Genomic DNA, 18,698 nt, shown 5'->3' with positions numbered 1-18,698 from the left:
CTCCCATTAAGCGCAGCTAAGAAGTTCAAGAAATTCAACAATGATACAAAGCTTACATTCTATATTTCATTTTTTTTTTCTTATGTCCCAACTGTGTCCCTTTGAGCCTCCTGTCCTCCATCCTCAGATCTCATCCAGGATCATCCTTGGCATTCAATTGTTACCTATTTAGACTGTCTTTTTTTTTTTTCAATTGTGGAAACATATACAGCCTAAATCTTCCCATTCCACCCCCCCCCCCAGCATTCCATTAGTGGGATTAATCACATTTAGAATGTTGTAATGCTATCACCTTCCCACCATCCATTACTAGAAATTTCTCTTCACCTCAAACAGCAACCCTATACTCATTTCTTAACTCTACATTGCCCCTTCCCCCACTTCTCATAACCCATACTCTACTTTTCATCTGTATGGTCATATTCTCTGATAATTTCTTTGTGTTTACTGTGGGGCTTAAATTTAACCTCTTAAATCCATAACAATCTTCGTTTTCTTTGAGACCAACTTAATTTCAATAGGACACATGAACTATGTTCCTATACTCCATTATTCCCCCACCTTTATATAGTTCTTGTCAAAAATTACATATTTTACATTGAGTCCAAAACCACTGATTTGTCATTAGAGTTTGTGTATTTTATATCCTGTAGGAAGTAAATAGTGGTTTACAAATAAAAAATTATTGACTTCTATTTGTATTCCATTGTGGTCAGAGAATGTGCTTTGAATATATTCAAAAATTTTTTTTCCTTTTTTTTTTTAATTGAGTCTTGTTTTATGTCCCAGCATATGATCTAATCTGGAGAAAGATCTGTGATCACTAGAGAAAAATGTGTGTTCTGGTGATTTGGGATGTAAGGTTCTAGATATGTCTGTTAAAATTCTCTATATCTCTCTCTCCTTTTTTTGTTTCTCCGTCGGTAGGGCTCCCTTTAGTCTCTGAAGTAGAGCAGGTCTTTTATTAGCAAAATCTCTCAGCATTTGTTTGTGAAAAATTTAAGCTCTCCCTCAAATTTGAAGGAGAGTTTTGCTGGATAAAGTATTCTTGGTTGGAGATTTTTCTTTCAGAATTTTAATTATGTCATGCCACTGGCTTCTCGCCTCCATGGTGGCTGCTGAGTAGTCACTACTTAGTCTTATATTGTTTCCTTTGTATGTGGTGAATTGCTTTTCTCTTGCTGCTTTTAGAACTTGCTCCTTCTCTTCAGTATTTGAGAGTCTGATCAGAATATGTCTTAGAGTGGGTTTATTTGGATTTATTCTATTTGGAGTATGCTGGGCATTTATGCTTTGTGTATTTATATTATGTAGAAGGTTTGGGAAGTTTTCCCCAACCATTTCTTTGAATACTCTTTCTAGACCTTTACCCTTCTGTTCCCCTTCTGGGACACCAGTGAGTCTTAAATTTGGACATTTTATTTTATCTATCATATCCCTGAGATCCTTTTTGATTTTTTTGATTTTTTTCTCCATTCTTTCTTTTGTTCTTTCATTTTCTGTTTTGTGGTCCTCTAGGACACTGAGTCATTCAACTTCCTCTAATCTTGTATTATGAGTATCCAGAGTCTTTTTAATTTGTCCAACAGTTTCTTTTATTTCCATAAGATCTTCTGTTTTTTTATTTACTCTTGGAATTTCTTCTTTATGCTCTTCTAGGGTCTTTTTTATGTCCTTTATATTCTGTGCTATGTTCTTCATGTCCTTTATATCCTGTGACATGCCCTCATTCTTTGACTGTAGTCCTTTGATTCATTGCGCCAAGTACTGTGTCTCTTCTGATTGTGTGATTTGGGTGTTTGGGATTGGGTTCTCCATATCGTCTGGTTTTATCAAATGCTTTAAGATTTTCTGTTGTTTTTGGCCTCTTGGCATTTGCTTTGCTTGATAGCTGTGATCTTCCAAGACCTCTGTTGAAGGAAGGCTGTGCTGTGTCACAAGTATGCACCTTCCCTCAAGAGAAGCCCTGGGCTGCCGGGCCATGCAGGGGCACTCCCAGCCTGATGCAAAAATGGCTGAATGGGGCGTCTCAGCCCCCCCTTTTTGCCCAGCTCCGCCTTCCCAGCTCCAGGACAGCTAGCTGTGGGTGCACCCAAGGCCACTGTCCATGGCCGATATTGTGGCGTGTGCGTGGTGCTGTGGGATACACTCCTCGTCAGACTGGGTTTCCTGGCATGGCTCTGGGCTGTGGGTCTGGCCCTGGGCAGTAGTGTCGCGAGCACGCTGGAAAGCTGGCTGCAAGGGGCGCAGTTTCTTTCTCCTTTTGGCTCTCTCCTTTGTCCCTTTGGCCCCGGGACAATCAGCAGTGGGTGTGGGGAGGCCTATCCTCCACACCAGACACCGAGGCATTGGCTACAGCCCTCTCCTGCAATGCTTCATTGTGTGGTTCTCACTGCCGTATCTGCAGCCACTCCCCGGTTTTTTTTTTTTTTTTTTTTTTTAAAGATCTAGTCTGTCTCCAAATGCCAACCCGCAGTTTCCCCACACTGCAGCACAGCCGCGGGACTTTCAGCCGGCTTACTCACTCGTTTCGGAATGCAGACTCCCGGTTTCACCAAGTGCATGGTCCCTGTGGATTTAGCAGGCCTTGTCTGCCTAGTGCATTGCTGGAGCTGATGTTCTGGGTCACTTTCTGGTTTTTATCTAGTATTTTTCACGGAGGTGTTTTTTTTGCCCTGTCTCACTTAGCCGCCCGCCATCTTAGGTTCTCTGAAAAATAGCTTTTTAAATTTATACTGGTTTTAAAGAAAGCAGAGTATCCGTGTGTGAGTAAAATTGACTGATGTTGTATATTTTAGTGTATAAAAACATTGTGCTTGCTTTTAGTCTATGAATTGAAACCGGTTTTTCATCTCTGAAATGGCAGGGTTGTATTTCAGTTCTTTTCACCTTTCTAGTTGCTTTTTCTCTTATCCTCCAAAATGCAGTTTATTATACAAGCAATACATGCTCCATGTAAAACATTTAAAATCAGATTGATATATTTTATATAAAGTATTATAAGCAGGAAAATTCTCACACCAGAGATAAGCTTCCACTTCCTCCATGCGGGTAAATATCCCTTTAGAGTGTTAGTCTGTCTGTGTACACAAACTTTCTTTTGCAAAACAAGTTCCTAACAGAAGTAAAACATGGTAGAATTGTTTGCTACATGAGAATTGATGTTTGAAATCTGTATGGAAACTGAAAAATTGTAGCTGGTTAAAATTATCCTTGAAAATTCTTCAGGAATTTAACACTCTCTCTCATTAACTACAATACAATTGTTTTCTTTCCTTCAGTGGTAGAATAGATAATAGTTTCTTCAGTTGAGCACCAGATGAAGTAGTTGGCTTGTGTTAAGTGACCTCTTATACTAAAAACACGTTGCTGTAGAATCACACTCAGCACAGTGTGATACAGAGAGAAGCTCGCATTATGAGAGGAACACGGAAACTGAGACTGCCTGAGGGGGCAGGCCTCTCCCCTTTCATCCTTTATTTGTGGCACTCAGTTTTTTGGATAGAATGGCAGATAGAATGGCCAGGGATGCTGCAATTGAATTTACTTAAGTATATATGGTGTGGTATCTATCTTATATATATTAACTTTTTTCCCACATAATTTATTAATGGATGTCTTTCTATAGCAATAGATTTCTGTGATTTTTAATGACTGTTTACATTGTATAGATTTACTGTAGTTTTATTAATGGTTTCCTAGGAGCATTTAGATTTATAATTTTTCTGAATTATAATAGACAACATTGCATTTTTATATACATCTTTGTTCCACATCTTTTATTATATTCTTAGACAGATTCCAAGAAATGAATTGCTTGGTCAAAGGGTATGTGCATTTTAAGACTCTTTATTAGAAATATGTAATCTAAATTAGGAATATTAACTCTGTGCCACATAAGTTGCAAATAATTTCCCTTATTTGTTATTTGTTTTTAAATGTTGATTTTTATTTGTAACTAAGCCATTTATTTGTGGTTAGATTTATCAGTATTTTTCTTTGTGGTTTCTGCCCCTGGTATGCTTGGAAAGGCCTTCCCATCCCCAAGATTTATAAAAACATTCACGTATATTCAAATTCTTTTGTGGCTTCTTTTTTTTTTTTTTTTTTTAAATCTTCATTTTATTGAGATATATTCACATATCACGCAGTCATACAAAACAAATCGTACTTTCGATTGTTTACAGTACCATTACATAGTGGTACATTCATCATTGTGGCTTCTTTTATAACATTTACGTCTTTAATACATTTGGAAATTATTTTGATATAAGCTTGAGATTGTGTAATTTTTCCATCAAATATTCTATTATTTTCTCATTGATAATATTAAATTTTTACATATTCTTGGATCTGCATTTCAGTTTCCTACCCTAATCCTGAATAGTACTACTTTATTTCCTTAGTTTGAGAAATGCTTCATGATTTGTGAGTTTCTCTGTTTAGGATATTGTAAGTTGTCACCATAACCTAGAAAGCATTTTTGTCTATTTGACAAAGACATACCCCACCCCGCCATTGCCTTTTGAGGATATTTCTGGAATTCTGCATATCCCTTACTCCTAGTGGTTGCAAACTTTGAATTCTAGCAAGAAAATAACAAAAGTAAATGAAAACTGTGTTCAGAATCAGCAGTTAGAATTTTTTTTCCCTAAGTGTGAGGCCTATTTTAAATTTTTATTCTGGTAACATATATACCATCCTGAATTTCCCATTTTATCCACTTTCAGTTATATAATTTATTGGTGTTCACTGCATTCACAATGCTGTGCCACCAACAGCAGTTAGAATTTTTGACCTATTGAGTTGAGGCACTTAATTTAACTTAAAAGAAAATTTTAATTGGATTTCGAGACTTTTGAAGTATGTAATCTTAGATGGAAATGTATCTGTTACAGTGGACCTAATTGCTTGTCTTCAAGTTTAGTTTTTGAGAGAGTGTACATGTTGGAGTTTTGTGACTTTGTAATTTAGGTCTTTGTTCAAGGACTGCCCTTGTGGTCCCAATTTGGCCCAAAACAAGGAAAGCACTTGCAGACTATGAATGGAAAATGGAGGAAAAGAGTATGATAGAATTGTGATTCAGTAGGTTCCAACAAAATTAATAATTTGAGTTGTGAGTCAACTGAAGTATAGTTTTTCCCTAATAAATGTTTTAGCATTCTTGCATTTTCTTATTTTCTCTTCTTTCTTGCTTTGGCACATCATTATTTTAATGGAAGTAATTTTTTTCAGGGCAGTAAATAAAAATGTAAACGTCATTTTGAATATATGGCTGGTGTATATCTGGGTGAGCGATATAGATCTTCACATGAGTATGGAAACACTCTTGTCTAGTAAATGGTAATCTTTTTGACTGCCCCTGTACTCCTTTTTTTTTTTTTTTTTTTAACATTTTCATAGTTGAGATTTAAGTATGTTAGAATTGAATTCAAGTTAAATGAGTCTCATAGGTCTGCGTAAAATGACTCATTTTACGCTGGATAGTAAATTAGTCAAACCTTGATTTAAAAAATATTGAGAGATGTGATGGTTGCTGTAGTAACATTTTGGTATGATAATGACTAGCTTTTATTATTGATGTTGTATACTGAAGAACATACGAGTGGCTTATATAAAACAGAATTGGGAAAGAAATTTTCATTATCAGAGAGGTGATTAATTTTCAAATTTTTGTAAACATGTTTAGTTAATTTTAATTCCCGGGGAGGAATGTAGACCTGGCATCGTGGGACGGAGAACATCTTCTTGACCAAAAGGGGGATGTGAAAGGAAATGAAATAAGCTTCACTGGCAGAGAGATTCCAAAAGGAGCCGAGAGGTCATTCTGGTGGGCACTCTTAAGCACAATTTAGACAACCCTTTTTAGGTTCTAAAGAATTGGGGTAGCTGGTGGTGGATACCTGAAACTATCAAACTACAACCCAAAACCCATGAATCTCGAAGACAGTTGTATAAAAATGTAGCTTATGAGGGGTGACAATGGGATTGGGAAAGCCATAAGGACCACACTCCCCTTTGTCTAGTTTATGGATGGATGAGTAGAAAAATAGGGGAAGGAAACAAACAAACAGACAAAAGTACTCAGTGTTCTTTCTTATTTCAATTGCTCTTTTTCACTTTAATTATTATTCTTGTTATTTTTGTGTGTGTGCTAATGAAGGTGTCAGGGATTGATTTAGGTGATGAATGTACAACTGTGTAATGGTACTGTGAACAATCGAATGTACGATTTGTTTTGTATGACTGTGTGGTATGTGAATATATCTCAATAAAATGAAGATAAAAAAAATAAAATTAAAGTCATTCTTCACAGTGAAAAATAAAATAAAATAAAATAAGCACATGCTTAAGCTTCTGTAGCACCTTAAACAATAGCCATCAAATTTTTATAAAAATGTAGCCTTTTAGTCACCTTAAACGATAGTCATCAAATTTTCATAGAAACCTACCTTTTTAGGTTTTAATAAATTGGAAAACCTTAGCTGTTATCTCATCCCCTGCTCCCCACCCCCCATTTTCTCCATCTCCAAAGATTTTTTTATTGTGTCACAGCTCACCTTTTAATTCTTTTGTTCCTCTTCCCAAACCTATCCATTCTATTAGTGTACATTGGTTGAATAAGTGTTTGGAGTAAACTAAGTAATTTAATTCATTCTTTATTTTCATGAAATTGTTTTTTTTTTTTTTTTAGGATAATCTGGGTTTTCAAACTTTGTCACGTTCAAGAAATATGAGCACATGATTAGGTCTATACTAGAATTTACCATGATTGTTTTATTTCCTATTTGACTTCTATTTTTATAGCAACTTCTATTTTACTTTAGTCTAGGTACCTTATGAAACTCAATGTTGTACTCACTAATTTAGAAGAATCTGAAGAAAAAGTAGAAAATAATCTTTTAGATCCCAGAATATTATTTCATAGAATTTTTTTTTTTTTCTTCCTGTTTGTTTTCGTTTTTTACCGTTGAGAATGAGTTTATTGACTTTGGGCCTCAAACTTACTATTGCTTGATGAAGTTGATCACCCTTTTCATGGAAGAATCATGAGAGGTTATGGGGCTGCTGTTGTCAAGCTCAGGCTTGGTTTTCTTAGCCAACTGCTCCTCTAGCTTCACTCACCACTAGTCAAAGCTGTTGATGTCCCAGATGATACTCTGATTATTCAACTGTGATAGAATAATTGTCTTGTCACAGCAATAATCTAGCCTCCTTTTTTTGTTAAATCTTTATGGTTATGATCAGTTGGTAAGTCTCTTCTATCATATGAAATTTAGATTAACTATAAAGTCCAAGGCTGCTGATAAAATGGGAAATACAACAGGCCCTGTGGATTCACAAGGAAAGCTCAGATTGTTTATGCATTTTTTCCAAAGGGTGCCCTGTTTGATTCAGTGCACTTTGAAAAATCTTAGCTAACATAACTGAAAGAATTATTATAATGGACAGGTAGTTTCTGAAGGTGTGTTATTCTGCTTATCATTATAGTCTTGGGGCATCCCATAGTTGAAGGAATGTGGTGGAGAAATGAAATAAAATATATGAACTATGGTACATGGACCAAGATGAGATATGGGTCAAAATTAAAGATAATCTGTTCTATTTTATTTAAGGAAAAGGATAATAAATGTGACATAAACTGTTACACTACATGTGTTAACAGAAATATTTTAGTACTTTTGCATTTAGCCAAGTATATTAACTGATCACCTTTTAAGTTGGATATTACCTGGCCAGAGCAGCTACTCTGATCCAGCTAAGAAACAAAGATATTTAAATAGCTAAAATAGATGCTACAAAGCCCACACATTAAAGCCCAATACTTGACTCATTTAAGAGCCGTCCCCCAATTCTCACTTAGTTTATTTTGTTGTAAGCCTGATATAGTTAAAATGAGATAGATCTTTGGTTCCTTAGTCTGTAGGAGCTCAGAAACAGCAAATTAGAAGTTACTGTTCGATAGATGAATGTAGGAGCTAGATTCTAGGCAATTCAGTTGACAGTGGTAAGATGGTAGTGAACTTGTGGAAAATTCACTTAGGAGATACTTTATTCCTTGACCATATTAGATAAATAAAAAGCTAGTTAATTTGAATTAGTCTAGATTTGTACTGTGCTATATGGTAGCCACTAGCCACATGTGGCTTTTTAAAATTTAAATTAATTAAACTTAATTAAAATTATGATTAGTTTCTTAGTCACACTAGCCACATTTCAAGTGATCAGTAGCCGTATGTAACTAGTGACTACTGTATCGGACAGTGTAGGTATAGAACATTTCTCTCATTGCAGAAAATTCTTTTGGACAGCACTGGTCTAGATTTTCATTAGAGATGTCATTGAAGGGTAATGCAGCAATATTTACAGTAGTTAATTGTATAAAAAAGGTTACAGAAATTTAGAGTGTGAAACTTGACTTACAATAATTAAAAATATAAAATTTCACATAGTGATGTGAGTTGCTTATCTTGAGATATTGATAACTAATTACTTAAAATCAATTTAGGGCTCTTGGGGGCATAATTAAAATAGCTTTGTTTTTGTTGGAAGTACCTATCTATATATTGGTAAACATATAGACACTAATATATAGATAGCTGTCTCCAATGAGATGTATGTATCTATCTCCTACATTATAAAATATATTCTAATATATATAAATACATATCTCCTAAAAATATATATATATATTTCCTAATGTTTTCTGAAAAGTAGTCCTTGTTAAAATTTCCCTAATTGTCCTAAAATGTCTAGTTTTTTTCCTCCGCCAGTCAAGGCTCAGACATTACAGTTGGTTGCTTTGTCTTTTAGTTTGTTTTAACAGAACAGTCTTCATCTTCGAGCTGTTTCTTTTTCCTTTCATAACATTGACTTTCTAAAGAGACAAGGCCAGTTGTCTCGTAAAATGTCCTCCCTCCTGGATTTTTTCATTGTTTTCTTTTGGTGTCATTGTTCTATCCTCTGTATTTCCTATGAACTAAAAGTTGGTTCTAAAGATCTGATTTAGGTTCTGGTTAAACAGTTTTTGGTAGGAGTACTTTGTAGGTGATGCTGTGAATTTGAGTTTTTAATTTCTTTCATGATTATGTGAATAGTTTTTTTTTTTTTTTTTTTTTAATCATCATTTTATTGAGATATATTCACATACCACGCAGTCATACAAAACAAATTGTACTTTCGATTGTTTACAGTACCATTACATAGTTGTACATTCATCACCTAAATCAATCCCTGACACCTTCATTAGCACACACACAAAAATAACAAGAATAATAATTAGAGTGAAAAAGAGCAATTGAAGTAAAAAAGAACACTAGGTACCTTTGTCTGTTTGTTTGCTTCCCCTACTTTTCTACACATCGATCCATAAACTAGACAAAGTGGAGTTTGGTCCTTATGGCATTCCCAATCCCACTGTCACCCCTCATAAGCTACATTTTTCTACAACTGTCTTCGAGATTCATGGGTTCTGGGTTGTAGTTTAATAGTTTCAGGTATCCACCACCAGCTACCCCAATTCTTTAGAACCTAAAAAAGGTTGTCTAAAGTGTGCGTAAGAGTGCCCACCAGAGTGATCTCTCGGCTCGTTTTGGAATCTCTCTGCCACTGAAGCTTATTTCATTTCCTTTCACATCCCCCTTTTGGTCAAGAAGATGTTCTCCATCCCACGATGCCGGGTCTACATTCCTCCCCGGGAGTCATATTCCACGTTGCCAGGGAGATTCACTTCCCTGGGTGTCTGATCCCACGTAGGGGGGAGGGCAGTGATTTCACCTTTCAAGTTGGCTTAGCCAGAGAGAGAGGGCCACATCTGAGCAACAAAGAGGCATTCAGGAGGAGACTCTTAGGCACAAATACAGGGAGGCCTAGCCTCTCCTTTGCAGCAACCATCTTCCCAAGGGTAAAACTTATGGTAGAGGGCTCAACCCATCAAACCACCAGTCCCCTATGTCTGTGGTCATGTTAGCAACCATGGAGGTGGGGTAGGCGAATACCCCTGCATTCTCCACAGGCTCCTCAAGGGGGCACTACATCGTTTTTTTTTTTTGTTTTTTTTTTTTTTCCCTTGTTTGTCTTTTTTCTTCTTCTTTTTTTTTTTTTTAACTTTCCCTTCTTTTTTCAAATCAACTGTATGAAAAAAAAAGTTAAAAAGAAAACAAACATACAATAAAAGAACATTTCAAAGAGACCATAGCAAGGGAGTAAGAAAAAGACAACTAACCTAAGATAACTGCTTAACTTCCAACATGTTCCTACTTTACCCCAAGAAAGTTACATACTATAGCAACATTTCAGTGAACTTGTTCCTACTACATCCATCAGAAATTAACAGACCATAGTCATTTCTGGGCATCCCCAGAACGTTAAATAGCTTATCTGTTCTTCTTGGATTATTGTTCCCCCTTCCTTAATTGCTCTCTACTGCTAGTTCCCCTACATTCTACATTATAAACCATTTGTTTTACATTTTTCAAAGTTCACATTAGTGGTAGCATATAATATTTCTCTTTTGTGCCTGGCTTATTTCGCTCAGCATTATGTCTTCAAGGTTCATCCATGTTGTCATATGTTTCACCAGATCATTCCTTCTTACTGCCGCGTAGTATTCCATCGTGTGTATATACCACATTTTATTTATCCACTCATCTGTTGATGGACATTTGGGTTGTTTCCATCTCTTGGCAATTGTGAATAATGCTGCTATGAACATTGGCGTGCAGATATCTGTTCGTGTCACTGCTTTCCGATCTTCCGGGTATATCCCGAGAAGTGCAATCGCTGGATCGAATGGTAGCTCTATCTCTAGTTTTCTAAGGAACTGCCAGACTGACTTCCAGAGTGGCTGAACCATTATACAGTCCCACCAACAATGAATAAGAGTTCCAATTTCTCCACATCCCCTCCAGCATTTGTAGTTTCCTGTTTGTTTAATGGCAGCCATTCTAACCGGTGTTAGATGGTATCTCATTGTGGTCTTAATTTGCATCTCTCTAATAGCTAGTGAAGCTGAACATTTTTTCATGTGTTTCTTGGCCATTTGTATTTCCTCTTCAGAGAACTGTCTTTTCATATCTTTTGCCCATTTTATAATTGGGCTGTCTGTACTATTGTCATTGAGTTGTAGGATTTCTTTGTATATGCAAGATATCAGTCTTTTGTCAGATACATGGTTTCCAAAAATTTTTTCCCATTGAGTTGGCTGCCTCTTTACCTTTTTGAGAAATTCCTTTGAGGTGCAGAAACTTCTAAGCTTGAGGAGTTCCCATTTATCTATTTTCTCTTTTGTTGCTTGTGCTTTGGGTGTAAAGTCTAGGAAGTGGCCTCCTAATACAAGGTCTTGAAGATGTTTTCCTACATTATCTTCTAGGAGTTTAATGGTACTTTCTTTTATATTGAGATCTTTGGTCCATTTTGAGTTAATTTTTGTGTAGGGGGTGAGGTAGGGGTCCTCTTTCATTCTTTTGGATATGGATATCCAACTCTCCCAGCCCCATTTGTTGAAAAGACCATTATGGCTCAGTTCGGTGACTTTGGGGGCCTTATCAAAGATCAGTCGGCCATAGATCTGAGGGTCTATCTCTGAATTCTCAATTCGATTCCATTGATCTATATGTCTATCTTTGTGCCAGTACCATGCTGTTTTGGCAACTGTGGCTTTATAATAAGCTTCAAAGTCAGGGAGTGTAAGTCCTCCCACTTCGTTTTTCTTTTTTAAAGTGTCTTTAGCAATTCGAGGCATCTTCCCTTTCCAAATAAATTTGATAACTAGCTTTTCCAAGTCTGCAAAGTAGGTTGTTGGAATTTTGATTGGGATTGCATTGAATCTGTAGATGAGTTTGGGTAGAATTGACATCTTAATGACATTTAGCCTTCCTATCCATGAACATGGAATATTTTTCCATCTTTTAAGGTCCCCTTCTATTTCTTTTAGTAGAGTTATGTAGTTTTCTTTGTATAGGTCTTTTACATCTTTGGTTAAGTTTATTCCTAGGTACTTGATTTTTTTAGTTGCTATTGAAAATGGTATCTTTTTCTTGAGTGTCTCTTCAGTTTGTTCATTTCTAGCATATAGAAACATTACTGACTTATGTGCATTAATCTTGTATCCCGCTACTTTGCTAAATTTGTTTATTAGCTCTAGTAGGTGTATCGTTGATTTCTCAGGGTTTTCTAGATATAAGATCATATCATCTGCAAACAATGACAGTTTTACTTCTTCTTTTCCAATTTGGATGCCTTTTATTTCTTTGTCTTGCCGGATTGCCCTGGCTAGCACTTCCAGCACAATGTTGAATAACAGTGGTGACAGCGGGCATCCTTGTCTTGTTCCTGATCTTAGAGGGAAGGCTTTCAGTCTCTCACCATTGAGTACTATGCTGGCTGTGGGTTTTTCATATATGCTCTTTATCATGTTGAGGAAGTTTCCTTCAATTCCTACCTTTTGAAGTGTTTTTATCAAAAACGGATGTTGGATTTTGTCAAATGCTTTTTCAGCATCTATTGAGATGATCAATTGATTTTTCCCTTTCGAGTTTTTAATGTGTTGTAATACATTGATTGTTTTTCTTATGTTGAACCATCCTTGCATGCCTGGAATGAACCCCACTTGGTCATGGTGTATGATTTTTTTAATGTGTCTTTGGATTCGATTTGCAAGTATTTTGTTGAGGATTTTTGCATCTATATTCATTAGGGAGATTGGCCGGTAGTTTTCCTTTTTTGTAGCATCTTTGCCTGGTTTTGGTATTAGATTGATGTTAGCTTCATAAAATGAATTAGGTAGTGTTCCATTTTTTTCAGTGTTTTGAAAGAGTTTGAGTAAGATTGGTGTCAGTTCTTTCTGGAAAGTTTGGTAGAATTCCCCTGTGAAGCCATCTGGCCCTGGGCATTTATTTGTGGGAAGATTTTTGATGACTGATTGGATCTCTTTGCTTGTGATGGGTTGGTTGAGGTCTTCTATTTCTTCTCTGGTCAGTCTAGGTTGTTCATATGTTTCCAGGAAATTGTCCATTTCTTCTACATTATCCAGTTTGTTGCCATACAGTTGTTCATAATATCCTCTTATAATTTTTTTAATTTCTTCAGGATCTGCAGTTATGTCACCTTTTTCATTCATTATTTTGTTTATATGGGTCTTCTCTCTTTTTGATTTTGTCAGTCTAGCTAGGGGCTTGTCAATCTTGTTGATCTTCTCAAAGAACCAACTTTTGGTGATATTTATCCTTTCTATTGTTTTTTTGTTCTCTATGTCATTTATTTCTGCTTTAATCCTTGTTATTTCTTTTCTTGTACTTGGTTTAGGATTGGTTTGCTGTTCATTTTCTAGCTTCTTCAGTTGATCCATTAGTTCTTTGATTTTGGCTCTTTCTTCCTTTTTAATATATGCGTTTAGTGCTATAAATTTCCCCCTTAGCACTGCTTTTGCTGCATCCCATAGGTTTTGGTATGTTGTGTTCTCATTTTCATTCGTCTCTATATATTTAGCAATTTCTCTTGCTATTTCTTCTTTAACCCACTGATTGTTTAGGAGTGTGTTGTTTAACCTCCAGGTATTTGTGAATTTTCTAAGTCTCTGATGGTTATTGACTTCTAATTGTATTCCATTGTGGTCAGAGAATGTGCTTTGAATAATTTCAATCTTTTTAAATTTATTGAGGCTTGTTTTATGTCCCAGCATATGATCTATTCTGGAGAAAGTTCCGTGAGCACTAGAAAAGTATGTGTATCCTGGTGATTTGGGATGTAATGTCCTGTAGATGTCTGTTAAATCTAATTCATTTATCAGATTGTTTAGGTTTTCAATTTCCTTATTGGTCTTCTGTCTGGTTGATCTATCTATAGGAGAGAGTGATGTGTTGAAGTCTCCCACAATTATTGTGGAAACATCAATTGCTTCCTTTAGTTTTGCCAATGTTTCTCTCATGTATTTTGTGGCACCTTGATTGGGTGCATAGACATTTACGATTGTTATTTCTTCTTGCTGAATTGCCCCTTTTATTAGTATGTAGTGGCCTTCTTTGTCTCTCAAAACATCCCTGCATTTGAAGTCTATTTTATCTGAGATTAATATTGCTACACCTGCTTTCTTTTGGCTGTAGCTTGCATGAAATATTTTTTTCCATCCTTTCACTTTCAGTTTCTTTGTGTCCCTGTGTCTAAGATGAGTCTCTTGTATGCAACATATTGATGGTTCATTTTTTTTGATCCATTCTGCGAATCTATATCTTTTAATTGGGGAGTTTAATCCATTTACATTCAACGTTAAAACCGTGAAGGCATTTCTTGAATCGGCCATCTTATCCTTTGGATTATGTTTGCCATATTTTTCCCTCTCTCTATTAATATCCTTTATTGTACCCATACCGAATCTCTTTAGTACTGAACCTTTCTCCAAGTCTCTCTGTCCTGTCTTTGTTTCTCTGTCTGTAGGGCTCCCTTTAGTATCTCCAGTAGGGCAGGTCTCTTGTTAGCAAATTCTCTCAGCATTTCTTTGTCTGTGAAAAATTTAAGCTCTCCCTCAAATTTGAAGGAGAGCTTTGCTGGATAAAGTATTCTTGGCTGGAAATTCCTCTCACTCAGAATTTTAAATATATCGTGCCACTGCCTTCTCGCCTCCATGGTGGCTGCTGAGTAGTCACTACTTAGTCTTATGCTGTTTCCTTTGTATGTGGTGAATTGCTTTTCTCTTGCTGCTTTCAGAACTTGCTCCTTCTCTTCTATGTTTGACAGTGTGATCAGTATATGTCTCGGAGTGGGTTTTTTTGGATTTATTCTATTTGGAGTTCACTGAGCATTTATGATTTGTGTATTTATGTTGTTTAGAAGATTTGGGAAGTTTTCCCCAACAATTTCTTTGAATACTCTTCCTAGACCTTTACCCTTTTCTTCCCCTTCTGGGACACCAATGAGTCTTATATTCGGACGTTTCATATTATCTATCATATCCCTGAGGTCCATTTCGAGTTTTTCAATTTTTTTCCCCATTCTTTCTTTTATGTTTTCATTTTCCATTCTGTCATCTTCCAGGTCACTGATTCGTTGTTCAACTTCCTCTAGTCTTGTACTATGAGTGTCCAGAATCTTTTTAATTTGGTCAACAGTTTCTTTAATTTCCATAAGATCATCCATTTTTTTATTTAGTCTTGCAATGTCTTCTTTATGCTCTTCTAGGGTCTTCTTGATTTCCTTCATATCCCGTACTAGGGTCTCATTGTTCATCTTTAGTTCTTTGAGTAGCTGCTCTAGGTGTGTCTCTTCTGGTCTTTTGATTTGGGTGCTTGGGCTTGGGTTATCCATATCGTCTGGTTTTTTCACATGCTTTATAATTTTCTGTTGTTTTTGGCCTCGTGGCATTTGCTGACCTTGATAGGGTTCTTTTAGGGTTTGTAGACCAGTTGAAGTCCTTATCTCTAATTTATCAGATCTACAGCTTCGTGGAGTACACTTTCTCTAACTAACCAGCAGGTGGCGTCCACGAGCCACCTGTTCTCCACAAGCCAGATCTCCCCTGCTTAGCCTTTTTGGTGAGTGGGGGAGTGAGTCTTGTGGGGCCCAATTGGTGTCCCAAGCTTGCGTGTGTAGTTGGTGTTGCCTGCCCTGTATGTGGGGCGTGTTTCTGGGCAGTCGGGGAGTGGGGGTGGCCCTAACAATCAAATCTCCCTGATGATCCTAGAGTTTTAAAGCTACTGCAATAGTCTAATCCTTCAGTTCAGTCCTGCCACAGTTTGTCTCTGCCACTGACCCACAAGTCTTTGGTATTGGCGTATGGCTCCTGAGACTTGCAAGTGGGCCCCTCTTCCAGGCTGTGCACCCCGGGTCCTCTGTTGAGGGATGACTGTGCTATGTCGCAGGTGAGTGCCGTCCCCCCAGGGCAGTTCTGGGCTGCTGGGCTGTGTTGGGAGGCTCCCAGTCTGCTCAAATGATGGCTGAATGGGGCTCTGTTAATTCACACTGCTCCCCCTTCCCAGCTCTGGGACATTCAGCTGAGGTTGCAGGGAAGGCTAATGTCCACGCCCAGTTTTGTGGTGTGTGCCTGTTATTTGAAGCACTTCCGTCACACTGGGTTGTCTGGGGCAGCTCTGGGCTATGGGGCTGGCGATGGGCAGGAGTGTTTCCTGTCCACCAGGATGGTGGCTGTGAGCGGACACCCCCCTTTTCTTGGGAAGTTGTGTTGTTTAGTGAATTTTCTCAGCCACTGGATTATTGCCTTTTGTCTCAGAGCTCTCTTAGTTCTGCTCTTGACTTGACGTGCCCAAATTTCAATTCTTTGAAGCTTTCTGTATTGAGCTTCTTAGAGTAATTGTTTTAGAAAAAGCAAAAAGGATTTAAAAAAAAAAAAAAAAAAAAAAAAAAAAAAAAAAAAAAACGGCCCTCCTCAGAGATCTAATGGGTTATTGAAATGCTAATAGACAAAGCAACCAGGGCCATTAAGGAAAAGTGCCCAGGGCAGAGAGATCAGCCTTGCTTCGGGATTTGCATATGCGCCTCAAGGCCTGATCTCCGCCCTTCCCCTTTCTGTGTTCACCAGAACTCCAAAAATCCTCTGCTTTTATTTTGGAGTTTTTCGTGTTGTTTTTTTTCTATGCCTGTCTCCTCTCTGCTGGGCTGGCTGCTCTCAGAGTCTCTGGTGTCTGGCCTCAGTCTATCTATGGTTGGAGTTTGAATCAGTAGAATGAGTTTCCGGTAAGAGCAGCCACTGCAATTCTCCCTTCTCCTTCCTGGAGCTGACAGCCCCTCCTCCCCCGGGACTGAGCCTGGCAGGGAGGGGCGCGGGTCCCCTGGCCGCAAAAACTTACAGATTTCGCTGATCTCAGCAGTTCCACGTTTTCATGAGTGTTGTATGAAGTATGCCCAAAGACAGATTGCTCTGTGGTGTCCAGTCCATGCAGTTCCTGGCTTTTTACCTACTTTCCTGGAGGAGTAACTAAAACATACAGCTCACCAGTCTGCCATCTTGCCCCGCCCCCGTGAATAGTTTTTTATAGTGACTCACGCTCTCTGAAATCCTTTCACATACGATTTTCTCTAGTAATATTCCTAACATTTGATGAGGTAGTTGGATATTATCCTCACTGTGCAGACATTAGTTTCAGTTTTAGTTTTAAAATGAAGTTTGATTGAGATATATTTACACATCATACTAACCGTCTGAAGTATACAGTCACTGGTCACAGTATCATCACATAGTTGTGCATACAACCCCATGGACATTAGTTTTTATTAGCCATTTACTTGGAAAGTTCTCAAATTTCACTGGTTATTAAAATGGAAAAGGGAGTTACTTTGTCTATGGTTTACTAAAGATTTGTTTTTATAGGAGATACTAATCTATTCATAGCAAGAAACAGGAAGTAAAAATTATTCTAAGTGTTATTTATAGTTATTATGCATGGTTCCATACAGGATAATACCTTTACTGTTAAATAATAATTTCACCCTTTTAAGAAATCAATTCAAAATTGTTCCAGTAGGTGAATAAAGAACTAATAGTGGAGAACCTAAACATTACATAACTGCCACTCAGCTTCTGAGCAGCATGAATAACTGGTGTTTACATACTAAGTGCATATAATTCCAGCTGATAGTAAAGTAACTTGATTTTTTAAATTATCCTGTGCTACTTTAAGGAAATTTATGTTTTGTTTCAGAGTTTTGCCACTTATTTAACAGTTTCTAAAATAATAGAAAATATTTAACTTTGTAAATATTTGGACTATGGGATATCTGAGAGCTCTTTGAGTTCTTTGATTTTATTTTAACTTTTATTTCCTTATGTTTTACTTCGGTTAGAAGGGCAGTTAAAACCACTTGGGGGGTTTACATTTCCAGCCTGGATATGTAAAGACATAAAATATCAGTTATGGCTCATGTCTGTCTGCAGAATTCACAGTAAAATATTAGCTTCCATCAGTTAGGGGTCTATTATGTGCCATTGTGCTAGGTGCTTTATGTATGTCACATCCAAATCCTTACAACAGTTTTCAACAAGAGGCAAATTACCAGAAGGTAAATAACTTGCTTAAATATGCTGTTAATTTGTGATGGAGTTAGGATCTGAACCCAGCACTGACTTTGACGCTTATGGCTTTTATACTCTGCCATGCAGATTCCAATATGATTGTGACACAGTGACGTGAGAAAATATGCACTGTTTAAGTACGTTATAATATTGGATAAACTTTACTAATTCAAAGTACATTTGCTTTTGAGTTATTTTTTTTAGCAATTACAGGATATAAAAGCTTTTGAATTTTTCTTTTTCTTTTCCCTACCTCTAGATATTCAAGAATTTTATGAAGTGACCTTACTGGATAATCCAAAATGTATGGATCGTTCAAGGCAGTCTGAACCAATACAGCCTGTAAATACTTGGGAAATTTCCAGCCTTCCAAGCACTACTGTGACTTCAGACACACTGCCAAGCAGCCTTAGCCCCAGTGTGGAGGTAAGATTAAGTTTGTTTCTGCAGTTGTTTTTCAGTGATCAGTTTATTTGGGCTACTAGTCTCTTTATTTTATTAAAATGGATATTTTGTGGAAGTACTATTTATGTTGGAATAAAGAAGATGGGGTTAAAATATTTTTACAAATAAACCTTAGAATCTTTAGTGCCCGTGTCATAAAATGTGAATTGTTTGAAATACTTGTTTTAGGCTATTAAAAAATATTTTGCATGCTAGACCCCAACGCGTCTTC

At 36.9% G+C, this 18,698-nt stretch overlaps 1 protein-coding gene across 18 annotated transcripts in view; it reads left to right on the top strand.

Annotated features, from left to right (window-relative positions):
* Nucleotides 1–18,698, top strand: part of DLG1 (discs large MAGUK scaffold protein 1) — a 369,115-nt gene that overhangs the window by 7,487 nt on the left and 342,930 nt on the right. For all 18 annotated transcript variants that reach the window (XM_037837795.1, XM_037837800.1, XM_037837787.1 and 15 more), the window contains one exon: nt 18,282–18,448. In XM_037837795.1, the coding sequence (XP_037693723.1) occupies nt 18,282–18,448 (167 nt within the window). The remainder of the gene's footprint in view (nt 1–18,281; nt 18,449–18,698) is intronic.

This window comes from Choloepus didactylus, chromosome 1 (genome assembly GCF_015220235.1).
Source record: "Choloepus didactylus isolate mChoDid1 chromosome 1, mChoDid1.pri, whole genome shotgun sequence".
NCBI lineage: Eukaryota > Metazoa > Chordata > Mammalia > Pilosa > Megalonychidae > Choloepus > Choloepus didactylus.
Note: the sequence above shows the minus strand (reverse complement) of the source record. Positions and strands in the feature narration are given on the sequence as shown.